At 42.5% G+C, this 22,674-nt stretch overlaps 1 protein-coding gene across 1 annotated transcript in view; it reads left to right on the top strand.

The window, feature by feature from the left end:
• The window catches only part of LOC144772139 (TRPM8 channel-associated factor homolog), a 225,455-nt gene that overhangs the window by 154,144 nt on the left and 48,637 nt on the right, over positions 1–22,674 (top strand). The window contains exons 5-7 of the mRNA XM_078656294.1: positions 11,053–11,266; positions 11,635–11,871; positions 15,483–15,820. Coding sequence (XP_078512420.1) covers positions 11,053–11,266; positions 11,635–11,871; positions 15,483–15,820 — 789 coding nt within the window. The remainder of the gene's footprint in view (positions 1–11,052; positions 11,267–11,634; positions 11,872–15,482; positions 15,821–22,674) is intronic.

The raw sequence follows: 22,674 nt of genomic DNA, 5'->3' as shown, positions 1-22,674 counted from the left end.
CAACCCCACACGCACTCTACCGTCCTCTCCATTTCTACCCCTAATACCTATATTTCTAACCCCTTCCCTTTCTACCTTCCCCCCAAACTGAACCACTTCATCTCTACCCTGAATCCCCTATCATACCACCTCTGACCCCATCATCTCCTTCTCCGAAGCCACCTTCTTACTATCAGAAATACACATCGCTCCCTAACCCTGATGTTCTCTGCAATCACTTCACCCTTCCTTTGCCTCAAACCTCTTTCGCTGAGGTCTTGAATCCCCTGCCCCCTTCACATATCCCCTCATGCCCTAGGACCATTGCACTCCTCCTACCCCCCACTGACCTCTCACTCCCTACAAATGGTGGACCTCCTTCTACAGCTAATACTGAATGCCCCCTATCCTTCTCCACCCCTCCAACCATATCCCCCTCACTCTAATAACCCAGTCTCTACCCAACATAGAACGAGATTTCTCCACATTGACGAGAGATCTCACTCATCTCAGAATAGATTTTAATGCTCACAGCTCTAGAACCCTCCTTTTTCGGGTTAACTCCCCTTACCCAGGTAAAAAGAACCGTGGAGAACTACTCCTCTCCGTAGCAATATGCATAGACCTCTCCGCACCTCCTGCCATCTCTCCCCATCCGACCTTACTGACCTATGCAACTCCAACCTTTCCAGCTCATCAATCAATAATCCTCCACCACACTACTCGAACATTCCCGTTATACAGGGGACAAACAGAATCTCCCTCTCTCAGGTCTCACCCAGACCCCCTCCTCAACTCACCACCATCCACTCTTGCCCACCCCCCAAATGCAACCCTAACCCAAAATGCATGCTTGTGAATTGTCGATCCGCTCTCCGGCATGCCATCGAAATTTCCGAAACTATCCTTACCGAATCCATTGACATTGCGTTCCTCACGGAAACCTAGCTTAATGACCATTCTACTAGCAAACTTGACCTACTCTCCCCTCCACGATATTCTTTCCTTAGGAAAGACCGACATGACAGAATAGGTGGTGCTTTAGCCATCATCTTGAAAGAAGAAATTCATCTCTTCCTTGTTAAGAAATTCGAACACTCCACCATTGAATACCTTCAAGCAGAACTTAAACAAGGTTCACGCCCTATTCACCTACATATTATCTACCACCCTCCTGGAGATCCTCATCCCTTCGTGGATGAATTATCCAACATTCCGACGCAAGCCTCAATATCCAACTCTAAATCTCTTCCTTGGTGACCTTAACCTCCATTGGAACGATACCAATGATCCGACAATCACCCTGTTCTCCAATCTTCTTGAGATCAATGACCTCAAAAAACTATGTCAATCCCCCTACCCACACCAAAAGAGCCACCCTGGACGCTATCATTACCAATAAAGATCTGGTCTTCTTATCCAATATTGTCCCCATCGAGGGGTCTGACCACCACCTCATACTATTCACCATACTTACCTCAATACCACCCCGCCACTAAAATCATTAAACCTAAGAAATGGACCAGAAATCTAAATCTCATTCCCCCTGATGTACACGAGTCCAAACTGCATGCTCAACTTCTCCTCATCCCTCCCTCACAAAACGCAAATGAGCTTACTGAACACTTTAATAAAGCAGTAACCGATACCTTAGACCAATTGACCCAGCTGAAACTAAAACATCAAAGAAATATCCCTTCCAAATCATGGTTTAACTCAGAGCTAAACACCAATTGATGTACACTGACTGAAAGAACATGGAGACAGCATCCCTCTCCCTCACATCTGGCTCTCCTCACATTAGCTAGATCGACATACAAAAAACAAATTTTTAATGAAAAGGCATCCTTTTTCAGAACTCAACTTGACCGGGCCAAGAACAGACCCAGAGAACTGTTCAACGTTCTTCGTAATCAAACTTCCTCCGCACCTCCAGTTCCAATGGCCTCGACGACCAGATGTGAATAAATCGCCCACTTCTTCTCTGAAAAAATCACGAAGATAGATCAATCCTTCCTTTCAACTACTCTCCCAACCACCCCCATCTCACTCCTGACTACTCCTCAAAAACTCACTCCGCAACCACCATACCCCCTGATCCCACTTAGAACCTACATACTACTTTTCCTCTCCCTTACCTTTCTGCACACACTCTCTCTACATCACCTCCGCTTAACCTCTCCCTGCACTTACCCATAACCACACCTCCTAAAATCAATCTACCTATCCCGCCACTAAAATACAATGCTTCCTGGCACAATTTCCAGCCTGTAATGGAGCATGCAGTTTTTAACATCATTGCCAAACTTAAACCGTCCTCCCACACCAAAGACCCCCCCTCCCTTCCAACCTTGTCCAGGACCTAAAACACATCATTACCCCATCCTGGACCTCTATCATCAACACCTCCCTTCCCACTGGTTGCGTCCCTACCTCCCTTCAACTGGGACAAATCACTCCCATTCTCAAAAACCCCATGGCCCACCCCAATGACCTTAACATTCTCTGCCCCATCTCTAACCTCCCCTTCTCTCCAAAGCCCTCACAAATTTGTCCTGCTCCAATTATATAAACACATTGTAAATTTCAACATACTACACCCTCTACAATCAGATTTCAGGAAAGGTTACAGCACCGAAATAGCCATGCTTAATGAAAAGAAAAGAGCAACTCATGCACACCCTCCAGTGTTCCTATATCTCACAAGCAATTTTCAGTTTGAGAGATTTGTATCTGACCAAAAAATAGAGATCTATTCCTTAAACAATTTGGCCACTTAGTGAAGCTCGTTCCAAATTCCAAGTTCATGCGAGATAAACTGAGACCACTATACGCAGTTTCTTCAAATTGACTCCTTTTATTTCCTTGTTGCTGTTACATCCATCATAAATGGTTGCCACTTATGCCAGCACGTGTTTCGTCTCCACTGTGACTTTATCAAGGCTGTAACACAAGATTATAAAAAACGTATATAAAAACAGTTCAATCAGTTGTCTCTGCTGATTTCCAACAGGCTACCCCACATTTTTAAATATCCACAGACATATGTCTTGTAGTACTTATAAAACATTTCTAATCATAAACATAATAAACCAGAAACTGCAAGAATCCAAGTTTGGACAAAAATCTCTCCTTTGTATGATACCTGCTGGTATCCACAGGCTTCATCATTATCCATGTTCTTATAACAGTTTTACATAATCTATCAAGCATGGCTCATATCAGTATCTTTGAATGAAAGTAAAAAGATCCAAGAACCGAAAGAAAGAGCTGAAAAGTCTTATTATTGAAGATTGAAACTAGAGATGGAGTCACCCAGTGTTTATAGGATGATCACCCGAAGTTCACCTGAGGACCTCGAAAGAAACAACTAGCTCAAAAACCTGACACCCACCGATTGGCAAAACGCTCAGTAGGTGTTCATCAAGCACCAGAGATTTCTTGTACTTCTGGTGGTGTGAGATCCACAGCTGTGTATATAAAGAACACTAATTAGACACTGGTATCCTTTGTAACACCACTCACTGTTAACATCTAAACAAAGAAAGTCCATCTACAATTCGTTAAACCAGAGTGGTTGACTCTCTGCCTAGCATGCGACACATTAGTGAAATGCTTCATCAGTTGCAGTTCATACACAGGAAAAATTATCTCACCTGTTATTTTCAAGACTGTTCTTCAAAGTCTTCCAGAGCACCAGCAATCAGTGCCCTCAATAAAAATCCTGCGATCGAAAAGTAAGTGCAAATAATCATGAAGCAAAGCAGGAAAGGTCCAAAATATACACCACCCCATAATAGAGTTGTAGATGCTGTATATAAGGTCTGCTACACATCCATGTACCTACTAACATGTTGTTGAGCACATATTCCTTATAAAATATGTGTGCTTTCTCCTACAGAGGGTGTCAACAACCGATTAATAGTTTGTGGTGCACCTCGAATATAAGAACGCTGTAAAACTTGTACTGATCAACATGAGACAGCTTTCCCTTTTGTTGATGACATCGACCACTCCCTCGACAATGGCAAAACCTGCCTACTGATCCTCCTAGATCTCTCTGCTGTGTTCGATACAGCCAACCACTCTGCCCTACTTAATGTTCTCAGAGATCGATTCGGCTTCAAATGCACGACACATAAATGGTTTGTCTCATACCTCCAACACCGATCACAGCGAATCAAACTTCACTACTGCTTATCTAACCCTACTGTGATCTCCCTAGGAGTCTCCCAAGGTTCCATTCTCTTTCCCTTTCTCTTCAACCTCTTCATGGAACATCTCACTCTCAACCCATGCTGACATCTTACACCTTAACAACCCCCTCACTAAGATTCAATCCTGGTTCCAATTAAATCATCTCAAACTTGACCCCAAAAAACTGAAATCATTCTCTTCTCCTCTAAAAACATCCATTTCCCCATTCAAACCTGGATCTCCGACCTCAATACCCTCAACTGCTCCCTAGCCTTATCAACCCTGTAAAATTCCTTGGTATCTCCATTGGTGATAGCCTAACTCTCAATGTTCACATCAGGCTAAAGGGGGGCCTTCACGCTCCATCATCTAAAGAAAATGAAGCCCTTTATCCCTATTGATGACTTTAAATTTGTTGTCCAATCTCTTGTCCTTTCGCGTATTGATTACTGAAACGCCATCCTCACCGGAATCTCCAAGGTCCACCTTGCTCCAATCAAAGCTGTGCTGAAACTTGCAGCTAGGCTCATCAGCGACTGAAAGCGCATCGACCACATCTCCCCTGCCCTCAAAACCCTTAAATGGCTCCCCATTGAAGGCAGGTCCGCTTACAAAACTGCTTGCATTACACACAAAGTCCTCCATCAAAATACTTCGCAATACCTGGCCAATAAAATCTGCATAGCAGGCAGCACAGACCCATGAAAAGCATCAGCAGTATCCTCCTAGTCCCACCCCTGCTAAAAAATAAATCTACTCTGTCCCGCTCCTTTTCCGGCAATGCCCCTAACATCCGGAATGCCCTCCCAACAGACCTGTGATGTAACCCTTCCTACCCCAGCTTCAAAAAAGACCTCAAATGTACCTCCTCAATAGTAGCACCCTGAACTCGCCCCTTACACTTCTCTGGTCCCACCGTCTCTCCTACCCCCCCTCCTCACCCATTAGACTCTACTGGCTCAACTTCCCCCCCTTACCCACTTCTCTCATCCTCGCCCACTATTACCCCTCCTACCAAATTTCCCCCCCTTTGCTTCCTCCCTGTCTCACTTCTAACTGCTTACCCTTTGCTGCCCTTCATGCCTTTCCCCTTCCCATAATATCTTACGAAATCTGATCTCCCACATCCTTGTTTTACTTATGTATATAGCACCCTCCCTCCTCACCTGTGTATTTGATTTGGTAAACAGACAAAATATCGACTACAAAATATCGAATGGACAAAATATCGACTTCAAAATATAGGATGGAAAAAATATCGAATGGACAGAATATAGTCATCAAAAATATTGTTTTTAAGGTAAGTAATGTAATTTTGAATTAAAAAAATATAGATAGTCAAAATATCGAAGTATATAATATAGGTTATTAAAATTATCGAATTTTTAATAATATCGAATTTTTATAGTGTTTTCTATGTTATTATATGTGTGAAAAATGTGTATTTATGTTATAATTTATTTTAATTAATGAATTTTATGTTATTTAATTTTTGCATAATTTAATTCTGTAGCGGGTTGTGGGTTTATGAGGGAATAGGGTGGGAAGTAATTTAATTATAATTATTACATATGTAAATTTATTTATTGGTATTGATTTTGAATTAATTGTTAATTAATTTTTATTTGGTAATTAATTACATTTTAATTGGCAATTTATTTTATTTAATTGATTAATAGATAATTATGTTAATTTTACTAATTTATTTTCTGTAGCGGGTTGTAGTTTTATAGGGGAATAGGGTGGGAAGTAATTTAATTAAAATTAATTAAATATGTAAATTTATTTATTGGTATTTATTAAGAATTAATTGTTAATTCATTTTTATTTGGTAATTAATTACATTTTAATTGTCAATTAATTTTATTTAATTGATTAATTGATAATTATGTTAATTTTACTAATTTATTTTCTGTAGCGGGTTGTGGGTCTATAGGGGAATAGGGTGGGAAGTAATTTAATTATAATTAATTAAATAATTTAATTTATGTGTTGGTATTTATTTTGAATTAATTGTTAATTAATTTTAAATTGCTAATTCATTATTTGTTAATTTGTAATGAATTTTTATTAATAGGTAACTAATTGTAATAATTAATTTTAATCAGAATTTTTAATTGATTAATTATTATATTATATTAAATTGGTAATTGCTTTTAATTAATTTTTTTAGATTTAATATAGATATATTTTTTAATAATATATGAAGTATTTACTTTCCCTACTGTTCACTCACTGGAGTGGGAATAGTAATTTTTACCCCTACGCTATCCAACGCTTTCCCTACTGTTGCACTCTCTGGAGTGGGAATAGTAATGTTTACCCCTACGCTATCCAACGCTTTCCCTACTGTTGCACTCACTGGAGTGGGAATAGTAATTTTTAACCCTACGCTATCCAACGCTTTCCCTACTGTTGCACTCTCTGGAGTGGCAATAGTAATATTTACCCCTACGCTATCCAGCGCTTTCCCTACTGTTGCACTCTCTGGAGTGGGAATAGTAATTTTTACCCCTACGCTATCCAACGCCTTCCCTACTTTTGCACTCACTGGAGTGGGAATAGTAATTTTTACCCCTATGCTATCCAATGCTTTCCCTACTGTTGCACTCTCTGGAGTGGGAATAGTAATGTTTACCCCTACGCTATCCAACGCTTTCCCTACTGTTGCACTCACTGGAGTGGGAATAGTAATTTTTACCCCTACGCTATCCAACGCTTTCCTACTGTTGCACTCACTGGAGTGGGAATAGTAATTTTTACCCATACGCTATCCAACGCTTTCCCTACTGTTGCACTCTCTGGAGTGGGAATAGTAATTATTACCCCTACGCTATCCAACGCTTTCCCTACTGTTACACTCACTGGAGTGGAAATAGTAATTTTTACACCTACGCTATCCAACGATTTCCCTACTGTTGCACTCTCTGGAGTGGGAATAGTAATTTTTACACTCCCGCTATCCTATCGTAATAATATTGCATATTTTTTAATAATATTATGTTAATATATATATATATATATATATATATATATATATATATATATATATATATATATATATGTTTTAACAAATAAAATTGAATTCTTTTTTATAACTTAGATTAATTATTTAATAATTGGAATGTTATTTAAATATTATTGAGTATATTTTAGTTATTTATTTTTAATAATGTTTTTATTTTACATTTATATATATTTTTAAACGATATTTTGGAGTCGATATTTTTGTACTTACCTGTTTGTAGATAGGAAGTCGATATTTTGACTGTCGATATTTTGGCATCGATATATATATATTTTTTTTATATATATTTTTATTGAAGAAAAGCAGGAGTAAACGTTACACAAGTCTGGTGTCATACTCAATTACATTACAATATTCGGTAGGCGTGTGAGGAAATGCAGAGAAAGCAGTACATGGAAGTAAAATATACCAACAGAATGCGTTATATGAACAGGAGAGTCAATACGGTCAATCAATTCGATAAACTACAGTCTGCAGTACCCTTCCACCCGCGACTCAGGATAGTTAGGACCAGAGTAGACACCAAGATGAGTGAGAGAACACGATTCAGGATATACGAAACACCTCCCGCAAAGAGGGAAAAGAAAAGAAAAAGAGGCCATAGAACTAAACAAAGACAAAATAACAAACCCCCCCCAAATCCCCCACCCTGCACCCCTGCAATGGCTACAGCCTTACCCCACTAGCAGCGTGCCTGTCGCCCCAGAAACGTGCCCTAAAAGAACGGAGAAGGAAAGTGGAGGAGGAGAAGACAAACAGGCCCCTGGTCTCCCGTACCCCCGGCCAGAAGCAAACCACCCCCGATCATAAACAGGACAATATTAAGCAACAGTTACCAACATCGGGGGAGTTTAAAAGGATCGCCAGACTCCCACATTAGTACAAACTACAAATCCCGCGTCGAATGAAACCCTTTCGTAACACCCAGGCAATCAAATCAACCTTGGCCACGTCGACTTTTCGTACGAACCCTCTCCGCTCGGACCGCCATATCAATAGTAAAGGTGAAATGTTTAACAAAGTCATAGTCAATTTGGCCGGAAAGAAGCCAAGACATCTGCGCTGGAAGACCACAAGTCAAATGGCAATTGTCCGCAAAAGAAAGGTCCAAGGAGAGGGGTTGCAACAATAAGGAGGGAAAGGAGAGTGAATCACTCCCATGGTCTCTGACAAACTTGGTAAAGCGTACAGGAACTTCTCTGTCCATCTCGGGCGGTGTCGGCATTAATCGTAATGAGCGTGTGGTAGTCCCGGGCTCACTATCCGTTGCGTGGGAATAGGCTAAAAACGCCAGATCTGGCTGCGGCACGGGGTCCTCAATCACGGGCATGGTCTGTTCCGCAGGTAACAAAACTTGTTGGAGACAAATTGAAGGGCCGGTGTCCGGTATAAGACTGATAGAGTCAGCTTTATCGATCAGTTTCTGGATGATGGCGGTTACCCTCGAGTGGAACACCCCAATGGTGGCCATTACGGTCAGCAACGACGGCTCAGTCTCCACCCGCTCCCTCCCCACTGGCAAAACAACCGAGCAGGTATTGAACCCCGGAGGTCGACTACTCCGAGGTAATAGGCATAGGTGGTGCCGTGGGAGACAGTGGGCGCTCTCAATGTCGCAATATCAACACCGTTGCCTCCTGCGAGGGCCCGAGCCCGTCGACCCAGGGCGGGCAGCAAAGCCTCCGGGCAGCGGACCCCCGACCACGGCAACCGGTGCAACACGCCGTTATACTTCGGATTCAACCAATCATCAAATCGCCATTCAAAACAGGCAGGATATACTCCCCTTCAGGGGACCGGACACGGCCCAAGTCTCGCGGCCGATGTTGTTCACTTCCAACCCGGATGGATTCGAAATTGAAGCCCCGGCTTTCCGCACTGGGTTAGGCCGAGAATGACACACGGCATATCTTTATTATCCGAAAAGATGGAAATCTCGGGATTGCATCTCCAGACTCAGGAAGTCTTCAGCCACGTGGGAGCCCGGTGCAAATTCAGGATATTTGTCAGGATTGACGAGTGGCTGGCAGAGGTCGGCGGAGCCGGGAGCTTATGCGGCCATCTTGGTTGCGAGCGTGGCTCCTTCCGGTATCGATATTTTTAGTAGTCTATATTTTGTCCCGATATTATGTCAGTGATCCATTTGATTTATGTAAACTCAAGCTGTTCCTAATTTGTTGACATGTTGGTTCTATATGCTATTGACTGTTTTATACAGTGACGGCCCTCTTCCCATGTAAAGTGCTCTGATACCTCTGAGTCCAGCCAGCGCTATATAAAACCTCTAAAATAAATAAAGAAATTAATTAAGAACAGAGCCCAAGATTCAAATTTCTGCATGAAGATCAGCCGAGCTTCCATAATGTGTGCCCTACTTGGTTTATCCCACTGTAGTCCATTCATATTCAAAAAGCCATACCCCATTCCAATAACTAACTGAAATTCCTTCCTAAGAGGTGATGCCAAGCTTTTACAATAAGTGTGTGGTCAGCAGTACCCCCATTTATGTAAATTCATACACACAGGAAGCAACAGCTCATTTCTACAAAATATTGAAACCTCCTTGCCACACATACACTTCCGTACTTCTATTGTGTGTTGTCTTCTGTACTCACAATCAATCAGTTCATACACAATAGATGCACAATCTATTGCCACGCAATGACTGAACCTCCTCTCCAAAGATGTGCCTCTATGCTACTGTAGTATGTGTGGTTTTCTGTATCACCATTTATGTCAGTTTATGCACATGGAAGGAATCCCCAATTGCCATTTAATAGCAAAACCTCCTCATCAATGATTTGCTTCCATGTTACTCTAATGTGTGTCTGGTCTGCTGTACCCCACTCATGTCATGCACAGGCAAAGCTCACTCCATTCCCGTACTATAATGGAAATGTGTCACCAAAGATGTCTAGAGTACATGGTGGTCTACTGTACCCCTACTCATGTCAATTCATACACAGGAAGCATGCCCATTCCCATACAATAACTCAACCTATTTGCCAAAGAGGTCTTTACCACTTATAAAGTATGTATACTCCCACTCATCTGAGTTCATACACAAGGGAGGCACAACCCATTCCCATACAATAACTCAACCTCCTGGCTAAAAGTGTGCTTCCAAGCTATTATAGCATGCATGTGGTCTGCTGTACCTCCACTCATATTAATCCATGTACTGGGGAAGTACATCAATCAATCAATCAATCAGAACATTTGTAAAGTGCACTACTCAACCGTGAGGATCTCAAGGCGCTGGGGGGAGGGGGAGCTGCTACTGCTCGAATAGCCAAGTCTTGAGTAGCCTCCTGAAGGTGAGTAGGTCCTGGGTGGGTCCTGGGTCTGCCGTAGGTTATTCTTCGGATGCAGGGGACAGTGGGGAGGGCGAGGTCGGCGGAGCAGAGCTGGCGGTCGGGATATAGAAGGTGAGTCGCCTGTTGAGGTATGCCGGTCCGATGTTGTGGAGTACTTTGTGTGCGTGGGTATGGAGCTTGAAGGTGATCCCATTTCTACACAATAATGTAACCTCCACACCAAAGAAGTGCTTCCACATTTCTAGAATATGTGTTTGGTCTGCTGTACCCCCAATCAGGTCAGTTCATATACAAGGGAATCTTTATCTCCCAAGATACTATTCATTGATTACATTAGTGTGTGTGTGGTATGCTGGACCCCTAATCATGTTGATTGATGAAATTATATCCACATGATATTGCTGAGCAATGACAGCACTTCTTTGAAGAGTCCATCCATGCAACAATAATCTATGTGGTCTGCTGTTTCTCACTTGTGTTAATTTGGTATAAATGGTAACCATTCCCGCATCCTGACTCCACCTCCTCTAGGTACAGATTGGATGCCATTCGGATAACCTAAGTGATGCGGAGGAGTTCTGTCGCCCACCAGTGGTCATCAAGCTTTACCAGGTTAAGAGTGAGAAGATGACCATCTCTAACCTGTGGGGCGGTCTCATCTATATCCTGGTGCCTTCTGGATGCCAGCTTGGATTTGTGCAAGTCACCATACAAGGGGCAGTGCATGCACCCTTCTATAAACATGGTGGGTAGACTATGCTATTAGAATTAAAGCGTCATTGAATAAAATACAAAGCTTTTCTTCTCACCCCATTATTGAATAATTAATCAGTGGTACATGATTACTTTCTAAGTTTTCAGGTATAAATGGAAAGAGATGTTTTGCATGTAAATGAATGAAGTTAAGAATTTGAAGTTCGTCCTAGTGTTTTTTTTCTTTACATAAGATCATTACTTATTTGGCCATGTGATTGCTCTGTTCTGGTTGAAAATTCTTCCCAGAAGCAAATCCTGCCACTCAGGAGTACTTGTGTGAGATCAACTTATATAAAATGCCTGGTGTTTATGTTCAATCTAGGTTTACAAGTCACATAATCTTTCTTTCCGCCTCAGGAGAAACCACTGAGTCTGCCTGGCTGGACACTGTCCGCCACTACTCTGCCCCTTGGGCAGAGTTTGCCACTGAGAACATCATTCTCACTGTCCCTGCGGAGAACGCCTGCCTGGTGAAGAACCCTGGTGCCCTGATGTCCACATGGGACCGCATCATGGCACCTATTGCAGAGCTAGCTGCCATCCCATCCTTTTTGAGGCCGGAGAGAATTGTGGCAGATGTCCAAATATCAGCTGGTAAGAACTGCACCTTGGCATTCACTGGCAGGCAGTGCCAAAGGTAGGGCGAGGTTATCCCACACAGGAAGGCCAGTATAGTGTCTATGCACAGTGCACTTCAACTATTCAATTGAGCAAATTCCTCTTTTCTCCTGCAGACACAGAACCTTCTCTGATTCAAAGTTGACTTGTTAAATAATGATTGGATGAGCAGCGTTAACAGATTCATCAGGTTTAAGTTGAAAATGATTGGCAATAAATAATAAGGTGTCATTTCAGCTCACAGGAGCAGGTATTAATTCAAGCTCACAAGGTCAGGCATTCATTCCAGTTCACACGATCAGGCATTAATTCCTCCTCAAGAGAGTAGGAGGGATCACAAGTTTGAGATGTTTTCAAAACTCATTTAATTTAGGAAATGAACAATTCTCTAAATGATAGAATACAGTAATATCTACAATTATCTTGTCAGATATCTTTAAGTAAATACATATTAGTATTTGAACTTATAGCTTGGACTAGCTATTCACAAAGATCCTCTGCTTCTTACTGCACCCAAGTCTCTCAGTTGCATATACACTGATAGAGCACGCAGGTCACCCGACTATAAATTTACCATACTCACCTGGGCCCATAATCAATAACTCATCACTTAATCAGGTAACCTTCGCTCTACTACCAGTTATTTTCACTTACTAGATTCAATACTATTGATTTACCAATCCTTGGCGCTGGTACCTGTAAACCTATAGGATCAGGGTGTTAGATTTGAAGATAGATAGAGAAAAATAACATTTGCACTCATATAATAACTACAGATTCGGGAAAGTTTTAAACTCTTTATCTAAATTTTCTTAAATGGTCATGATCCAAAAATTAAACACCAAAAGACTCAATGACGAAAATCAGAATCACTATATAGCTATGTAATAGAGATATTAAACAGTTTTCAGACATTTAGCAATAGGGAGGGTAAGAAAGAAAACATAATATGTAATTAAACAAATGATTCCGAGCTTTTAACAAAAGGGGAGGGTAAGAGAAGGGAACATATGTAATCAATACTTTAACGGTAGGAAGGGTAAAGAGAAAGGGAACAATACATTGACAAACCCACACAAATGTATGTGTACCTAGAATGGTGTGAAGACCAACCCTGGCGACGGGTCAGTTTAAAAGGACGGAACCCCGAAAGTTGCAGTTGCCAATAGGCTAGCAGGTGCAGATCAGAACCAGGACAGGTAAAGCCAAATTGGATCAGGACAGGACCACCAAAGTGTAAGACCAGCACCCGCAGTTCAGTTGCAACGTCTGCGCTACTCCCTCTCTGCAGCTAACAGCCAGAGCCCCGATTGGGTTATCGATTTCACCATCAAAGTGCTTAGTCATCACTTCAGCTACCCGAACCCCGATTGGGTTATCGAATCGTCTGATAGAGTGCTCCGCAGCCCTCTGCTCTTGGTCACCTATTGAATGCATTGAGTCAGAGACAGATCAGCTATTCGAACAAGTCGGACAAATTAACTAACTAAGCCTACCCTTGTTATACTATTTTCCAGGTCAGTGTACCACCCCTCAATGTTGCAAGTATAAGGATCCCCAATTTTGATTGGACGAAGAATGAGGAGAGGTCATCACACCACACCAAAATTACACATTTTATATGAATATTAAAGTTTGCATTCCCGCCCATCATTTTATTTTCTCACGTATGTTTTATTCCACCCAGCAGTGAATGTATCAATAATAATTACAATGTAGTCCATATTTTAGTTTAGCTTCCTTCACAGGGGTCGGAAGTTGACTTTCCCAGGAACATCTTCTAGCAAGTCATGACTTGGCCGGGTTTCAATGCCAATGCTTCAGGGTTTGTGTCTCTTCTGCGCAGACGCAGTTTCTTTCAATATGGAGTTCAGCGATAGGCGTCAGGACCAAAATGATTTACATGTAAGAATAGAAAAAGAACAGTTTGAGAACACAGAATAAATGAATGCACTGTATACCACTTATCTCTACTCTATTCCCATTATTTTATATTTAACTATTTGCGTTAAGGTTAAGCAGAACGAACAGCTTAGCAAAAGCAGCTGAGTAAGCTTCATGCATGCGGTTACACAGAGCAGCCATTTTGATTCTAGTGCGCAGAAGCGAAAGTTTCCCCCCAAGCGAAAGATACGTCATGTCACGTGAGTATGACAGATGCATGTGCAGTAAAAAATCCCGCATTGCAGCAGCCATTTTATTGCAAGCGGATTATCATTAGTAAAAGCACATATGCAATCTTCCCTCGGATGTCGTGTAATGCGATATTAATAAAACAAACATGTTGATTAGTATATTAATATTGTGTCGAGAGGACTGAGTGCAAGCAAGTCGCGTTACGTGCACATCCTTGCTCCATCAACACCATCCACACTTTAAATTTCACTACCTGAGTTTTCATCCTGATTTTCCAGCCTCTTCTTTTCTATGCAGAGCCTTACATCTAGTCCTAGGCCCCTGATTCGCAGCACCCTATGTATCTCCCAATCTATGTAACATCTTCAGAAATGTAATAATTATTCTACTATCATTTAAGATTCAGCTGCTTTTCAAATATGCGCCTAGACTTTAATGTGCTTGGGTAGTGGCCACAGAAGGACATCATTTGTCCAAATGTCTGGTAAAGCCTCTTTCACAAAACCAGCTTCCTCAATTTCTGGAAGGCATTAAATGGGGGGAGGATTTAGCCTAATGGCTAGGGCGGTCAATCTCAAAGCTGGGGAACCAGGTTCAAGTCTCGACAATGACGCTCAACATCATGTGATACTGGTCAAATCACTTAATCTCCCCGTGCCTAACAAAAATGAATGTGTCCTTGTGTAACGCGACTGATACTCATATAAAGCACTCTGATGCCTGATACCTTTGTGTCAAGTTCGCACTATATCAAAAAGTGAATTATGTCTTTCCTACTCACAGCTTTAGAGATTTGCTTCTGAGGCTGAAGATTGATGATCCTAAGTGAGAAGGGTTTTTGGGATAGACATGTCAATGATGTTCTTTCTTTAGGTTTCAAGAGCTCACTCAAGAATCTAAGCTGTAATGCAATCAGGCATATTTTCTGAAACTTTGCTCATGAGGGCATCAGATTGACACATCTTCTTGATGTGTGAACATGCCAGGCTCATACAGTCCTCTGTGTCATATTGGGAACTAAGTCTTGGGGCTGAATCTTGCCAAAGTAGGGCTTTCTCTAGAAGGCTATCACTGATTTCAGTTAGGGTGCTGCAGTGATACAGCTTAGTGGTCACAGCATTGTGTGGATTGTTTTGATGTTAATATCATGGAAAACGTTTTGCATGTTTCAGATCTGTGTCACGTCATGCACCCCTATCTTGCGTGTGTTCAATTACCGCTACAAGGCCAAGGAGCTTACACTTAGTCCAACAATCCAAAGCGTGCCTGAGTCTGTTGAAGCAGGAGATAGTGGTGGGCAAGTGATGGTCTGTGGCTTCTGCAAAGGCTGGGCTCTCTGCAGAATCTAGGGAAAAACACAGCAACCTCAGATTATTGTATAAGCTCAACAATGTGTTTGCACGTGTCTAATGCGATTTGTGGTAATTGGTTCCGCTGTCTTCTCATTGCAGGATGGATGCACTCTGGCTATCCTATTATGTGTCATTTGCAATCAGTGAAAGACCTCATAGACCTGGAGCACATTAAAAGTGTTGGTACATGGGGTCCCCTCCATGAGTTGGGGCACAATCAGCAATGCTGGGGCTGGAACATCGCACCTAATACTACAGAGGCCACCTGCAACCTCTGGTCTGTCTACATAAGCGAAAAGGTGTTGGGGATCCCAAGAAGCAAAGCTCATGAGGCCCTTCAGCCAGCAGTCCGAACGGAAGCCATCAAGAACTACATCAGGAATGGTGCCAAGCTGGAGGATTGGACTGTCTGGACGGCTCTGGAGACATATCTGCAGGTGAGCTTTGGGGCGATAGGAGGCATACTGTGTGACTGCGATCTGTTTGCATGACTATAAAGGGCAGAATTAACATAGATTTATATAATCAAGTCTCCAGAATGATCTTCATGGTAAACGTATGCATTCAGAATATTCCACACATTGACACTTCAATCACAGTTCCCCATCTAAAAAATGGCTACTTTCACTTCTTCTGCACAAATTGGACCTTCAATCCTAAAAACATAACACGGTGCTTCCTCTCAGAAACTGAACAGATTACTCAGGCAATGAACTGAAAAAGGAACTTATTCAGCACTTTGTGAGAAGACACAGATAGTATAGAATGACACAATTGTTTCAGATAAGCATTGTGAAAAACTTCTTTGAGAATAATATACTGGGGATCTGAGTGGATATATCAGAACATATGAAGGTGCCATAAATGGGTAGGCTTTCCCCAAGTTCTATCTTTACTTTCTTTTTCAATTTTAATCCCATAACAAGCAAGTAAACTGCAGTCTTACTCGGAGCCTCAAATATCTCATCCAGGTACTGCACAGCCAACAGAGTAAAATTTCACTTCTCTGTGCTTGAACTGGAGATACAAACTATTCTAAACATGTCTCTACAACAAACCATGGTCCTTGAGGTTCTACAACATGCTGTAATAACTGTGGTCAACCCAATGGATCCAGCAATTTACAGACCTGCCTTTAACCCCTGGTCCCTTTACTAGTAAGATAATGGAAGGAAACATTTCATGGCAAATGCTAGAATCCCTAGAATACAGCATAGCAAGACAGGGAGTTTATGTTCATACAAGAGAGAGGGAAGGAAACTATTTATCTACTATCCTTCCTAGATGCGGGTCACTAAGAAATGTGTTACTGGGAACTATGACTGTGCTTCTGGCCCCTTCCTATTCGTTGACAGTACTATGTTGATTTGGGTGACACAGATTAACCCTTTGATTACAAGTCTTCTCTGACATACTTTTGCACTTCAGAATAGACTATCACTTCATGTAGAAATGGAATCCTAGTCTCATGTCCAAACTAGTCCCGTCAGCTCCTATTCCTGTAGGAAGTGGAGGGTAAATGTCTCCTACATAAGCAGCCTCTGGGGGACTCTGAGATTACATAGGAAATGTTACTGAAGGAACTCACATCTATCACAACCTTTATGGGTTATGTCTTTGAGGATACAGCATACACAGCCACCAAAGAGAGGTCATTAATAGCAGATCTGGCATCCTTCTGAATGAAATCACATTCTGTTGACAGAAGAAGACCACCTGGACCAATGTCACAACGACGGGACCTAGACAAAGAATGATGGCTTCTACATGGATAAACTGTTGATTTAGAAGGCAAAAGAAGGTGGAACAACATTTGAATTGGAGGGCCTTAAGGCAAAGAACATATTTTCATTCTTAGCCAAGTCTAACCCAACACCATTCACCCTAAGCTTTTTATTTACATCATAGGAGAAAAATGCATTGATGCACTATGAGCAAGAGGAGAAAGATGTTTGCGTATTGGCAGCCTGGTTGAATCAGAGGGAGGGTATTCTGCCATATCTGGCATATTTCATAACTCAGTATTTTTTTTTACACAGCCATTTGACGTAACAGACTTTTGCATCTTAATTACATCCCTCAAGATTAATTAACGTTCTTATTAAAGGTACCCCTCCCTTTCTTGTCTAAGAAAGGAAGAAGCCTGCTGGAAGGAGAAATTACTTTAAAAAGAAATTGAAATTATGATCTCAGATGTGCCCTACAGTAAAGCATTGGGTGATGAGGGACTTCCTAGTACATTTTATAGACTCAACATGCCCTAAAAAGCACAGTTTTTTCCTAGGTATTCAAGCAGAAGAGAGGGATAGAATCTGGAAAGAGATCAAAAAAGCACCGTCAAGTCTCATATACAACTGTCAGAGATCCATTACTTTTCTCCAGCTACATGTTCCTAACTTTAAAAAACAAGCAATCAGAATGTATTGGGAAAACTTGTTACCAGCCATGTGAGAAAAACCCATCAGCCCAAATTGAATGTGGATGTTTTGTTTTTGACTCCTTCTATAATACCACTGGAATGAGGCAAGGTTACCCACTAGTCTCTATGCTATTCTTGCTGGCACTCAAATGGGTGGCAGCCATTAGACACAACTTGAACATGCAGTGAGCAAATAGTGAATACAGCAGCAGGATTCTCTAAACCTCTACTTTATGCAGATAATTTGTTACTTCCCCCAGGGGAACTCTGGGTCATCACCACTCTCCCTGATTTCTGAATTTGTCCTATTTTCTGGATATAAAATAAATTGGGATACGAGCGATTCCCAGCTCCCCCTCCAGATGTACAATGAGAGTGACTGCAGAAGGTTAGGGCTTTCGTTGCTTACTACTAAAGCTAAAATACTCCTAGTGAATAAGGGTACAGATGGAATTGTGACTGACAACAGTAAACTCTCATAACCCAAATGGAGAATGAATATGCCAAGTTGTCTTCACTACAATTATCCCTACAGAGTTGAGTCCCAGTAATTAATATGGTAGAGGCAGCAAAGCATACATATCTGTTGAACATGCAACCTATCACCTACCCAAAATGAGTACTTCTACTGATTAATAAGGGAATTAGAGTGTTTGTACGGAGCAGGACGCCCAGACTCGAACTCACCATGTTGCATGCTGCCACCCCATCCAGTGCCCTCCAATTACCTGACTTTTTTGGATATCATATAATACACCAACTAGCAAAATTGCTCTATAGCCTTTGCTTATCGTAATCGGATGTATGTAGGAACCACGCAGGCGTTAATCATGCAGTCTGAACAGGAAATGCATTTCAACTCTGTGCAACAGTAGGGAAAGTATTGGACTTAAAGTCCAAAATCAATCCTTATGGTATGGCAAGTTGTTGTAATGACCTGTGTGGTAAAGGAATGCGTTGTAAAGATGCATTCATGGTTCAGACCGCAATGTTAATGCCCAGCATGGTTGGAGTAGCGGTGTAAAGGCTTCTTCCTGTCATATTTCTCTGATGTGGGCAAGAATGGAACAGAAATATGTTCAATACTTCCCAGGAAAAGGCTCACTATGGAATGATGATCCTACTGGTGATTCCAACTTACCCTGAACAGTCATGGGCAGTGGCTAACAGGAAAGTAAAAATATGTAAAAATGTAGATGTTGGTGCACCCCTGTGAAACAATGCTGCTATAATGTGGGAAAGTGCCTCTTTTTGCATGGTTGCCTCCCACTTTTTGCCTGATGCTCTTTGAATGAGTGTGCCCTGTGTTCCTGCCAAGCAGGTACCAGAGCCTATGTTCTTTCCCTAAAACTCTAATGTGTACCCCCATATTGGCACCTCCCAGGCCACATGGCAGTTTCTTGTTAAAGGTACCGCATGAACCAAGGGTCCTGGACCTTAAAACACACGTTGGCATTGCAGGCTGTGTTTTGGTGCAGAGAAAAGTGAAGAGTCATCATGAAACACATCCCTGTGTGCCATGCCTACAACCCACTGCCTATGGCTGAGGTCAGCCTCCCCTCTAGCTGCTTGCACTATGCCATTGGTGAGGGTACAAGTGCATAAGCCATGTACCCCTACAGTGATAAAGTCTGTTCTTAGACAACGTAAGTGAAGTAAAGCCATAAAGAGTATGTGGTCTGGGAGTTTGTCCTAATGAACTCCACAGCACCATAATGGCTTTAATGAAACCTGGGTAAAATGACCTAACTCTAGTGTCCTGACTGACTGACTGCCACCCTGGTGCCAAGACTCCTCCCCTAGGATGGGCAGGGTCCTCGAAGGGGAACCTTCAAAGGCTTGCCGCCTTTGTGAACTGACCCAGCCATTTGAAGCTCCCATCAACTGGCCTCCACAGGTTCTGCCCCCCACTTTGGGAAGGAGAATTGGTGTGAAAACCAAGATAGGAGTAGAGGTGTGCCCACCTTTGCCAACCCCACCCCTCAGGTGGGGCAGGCGAGGTGAAGCGCAGCTCTATGTCCCCTCCATCTTGAAGATGGGCGACCCAGCCAACCAGAGAGAGGCATATGCCTCCCTCCCACTGGAGGGTGGCATTATAGTCGGTGAACCCACCCCAAGGAAAGGACCCATTGTTCCCAACCTGTATCTGACTGAAACACCCCTAAATCTATTATTTAGGGGGAACTCCAAACCTTGCCTCATCAGACAAGAAGAGAGAAGAACAAGAAGGACCAAAGAGCCTTGCTGAAGGAAGAAGAGGAGGACATCAACTGACTTGGCTCCTGCCCTACTGGCCTGTCCCGACCTCGACCTGGTCCAGCAGAATTCCAGCGTTTCCTGCAGCCAGCAGCCCCCCAGAACCCTGAGGACCTGCTCTGCCTTCACTGAAAAGACTGTGTCTCCCGTGAGCACTGTATTTGCTTACCAACGGACACTGTCTCCGGTGAAATCCACGAGTCTGCATCACTCAGCACCCGACGCCTACGGCCCAAGTTCGAGTGGCCCAACACCACAAAGTCTCCCTGGTGATCCTGTCCTGGGATCTGGTGGCCCCTGACCTAGCTCAAGTCTCCCAATGAATCCTGCAGCACCTTTCTGGAGGATCCCCCTGATCATGACCTGAGCCGTTAAGGAAAACCCAACGCCGGAAGACAGCCCTGCACCATAAGCCACACGGCCTTGGGTGGCCCAACCAGCGGTGTCCCAGCATCCCATGGCATTCCAACTTACCTTTCTAACTCGTGGTCGTCTCCAAAAGATCTTTGTGCTCGAGCCTGCAGTGTTTGTTGAAACCGGAGAATCCCCTTTGAAAACAACTGGGCACCTGACACCGAAACAGCACCCTGCACCCGGCTGCCACTGTGCCGCTGTGGGTGCACTTTGGGTGCTAACTTTAACCCCCCTTTGTCCTGAGATTAACTCCAGGAGCTTTGCTCATTCAACCTAGTGGCCTGCTCCTGAGCAGCCAACAACCGGAGATCCCCTATCACCTGTTGGATAACATTGGGCCTCAGCACTCTGCAACCGGCCACCCTAGTGCCATTGAGGGTGCTCTTTGAGTGCATCCTTGACCCAGGGGGATCCTTGTTCTAACCCCAGAAACCCAACTCCGAAAACCAAGTATTTACCTGTAAACCAATAACTTAATTTCCTCCAATAGATTTGCATTGACTGATTTTCTATGAAAAAGTTCTAAGCGCGGAGTTGGAAATTCTATGAAAAGTCATACAAGTGTGTGTTTTTATAACACATTGCATTACTTACCTTTATCCAGAAAATGTCACAGTGTGGTATCTAGGTATACCACACTGAGTAAGAAAGGTAATCTGAAAAGTAATCCAACAAACATCTCTCAATTTAATTATAAAGTAACTGTATAGTAATTGTAACTATTTATGAACATTTGACTTACCTGTAACCAAACCAATTGCATTCAACTGCATTATGTCTTGCAAAGTACTATTACACTTTCTTGTGTCAGGCCTTGCTTGGTACTAGAAATAAAATACAACTAAATAATATGTGTGCAAAACAAATTGGTCAGAGTTCAATCTTTGAGTGTGACATCTTTTGTTGCCTGTAAGTGTACAATAAATGCTTAACACTGCACACTGATGAAGCCTTACTGCTTGCCCACACTACCACAAATGGAGAGTAAGGTATTATCTACTTTAACCTCTGTAAACCTTTGGGGATCCACTGGACTCTGTGCACACTATACCTTACTTTGGTATAGTATATACAGAGCCAGCTTCCTACACATAAGTTTAGGAGATGCTTCTCCATATTGAGCTGTGTGGCCATCTGATTGGATCAAAATATTTGAGATGCAGATACACCAAAGCCCTTTAGTGCTTTACAATCCTCTTAACACTTCCAGATTCCCCTATATTGACAGGAAGGAGTGTTGGGTTAATGAAGCATGCTACTTTCCCCATATTCTCGCTACCATCAGCTTGTGACATCAGACTTTATTGGCTGGCATAGCTGGTTGTGGAGCATGTGGAAGGGGAGTGAAATTAGAAGTTCCGGCTGGTACACACAAAAGGCGCTTCATGAAAGAGTTCTCAGCAGTCGGGTAACTGCTCCCCCACAACATAACCCCACAGTTCACTTCCATAAACGGCAGTTGCCACTGATTTCGCATTATAAAGTTTCATCATGGCACTGGTGGGTTTTTTCCCAAGCTTTGCTGCAAAATTAAAAATAGAAGCGTTCACCCTGGCCAATTCGCCTTTCTTCTTGAGAAGATGTGGACCCCAACTAAGTTTGTTATCGAAAGTGACCCCAAGATACGAGAATGATTTCGATACAGGAATAACTACATCATCTAGCTTAAACAGAAAGTTTCTACTTGGCTGTTGGCCAACTTGCATTATATAAGATTTAGAATTATTGACCAATAAGTCTCTATCTGACATGAACTGTTTAAAAGCCATAAGCAGGGCCTGGAGTCCCCTCTCAGTTCTAGAAATTAAAACCGCATCATCTGCATATAAAAGAACAGGAATACCCCGCCTACTGACTCTAGGACAGTCGGCATGGATATTCTGCAGGTCGCTATCAAGATCATTGATATAGAAATTAAAAAGAAAGGGTGCTAAAATGCAACCTTGGAGCACACCCTTTCTGATTTCAAAATTACTGGTTACGCCCAAATCCTTAGAATACCTTACATTGGCACTAGTGTTGCTGTGTTGATCAACAAGAAAATTAACAATCCCATTATCAACACCCTTTGCCCTCATGGATTGCCACAACCTTCCCCTGTTGACACAGTCGAAGGCAGATGACAAATCCATGAAGGCAAGGTGTATTGTACCCTTCTGTGCTATAGTATACTTGCTTAAAATTAAGAAGAGATTGAGGCAC

Source organism: Lissotriton helveticus, chromosome 8 (assembly GCF_964261635.1).
Source record: "Lissotriton helveticus chromosome 8, aLisHel1.1, whole genome shotgun sequence".
Taxonomy (NCBI): Eukaryota; Metazoa; Chordata; class Amphibia; order Caudata; family Salamandridae; genus Lissotriton; species Lissotriton helveticus.
The sequence above is the reverse complement of the archived record's forward strand: the minus strand, read 5'-3'. Positions and strand labels throughout refer to the sequence as shown.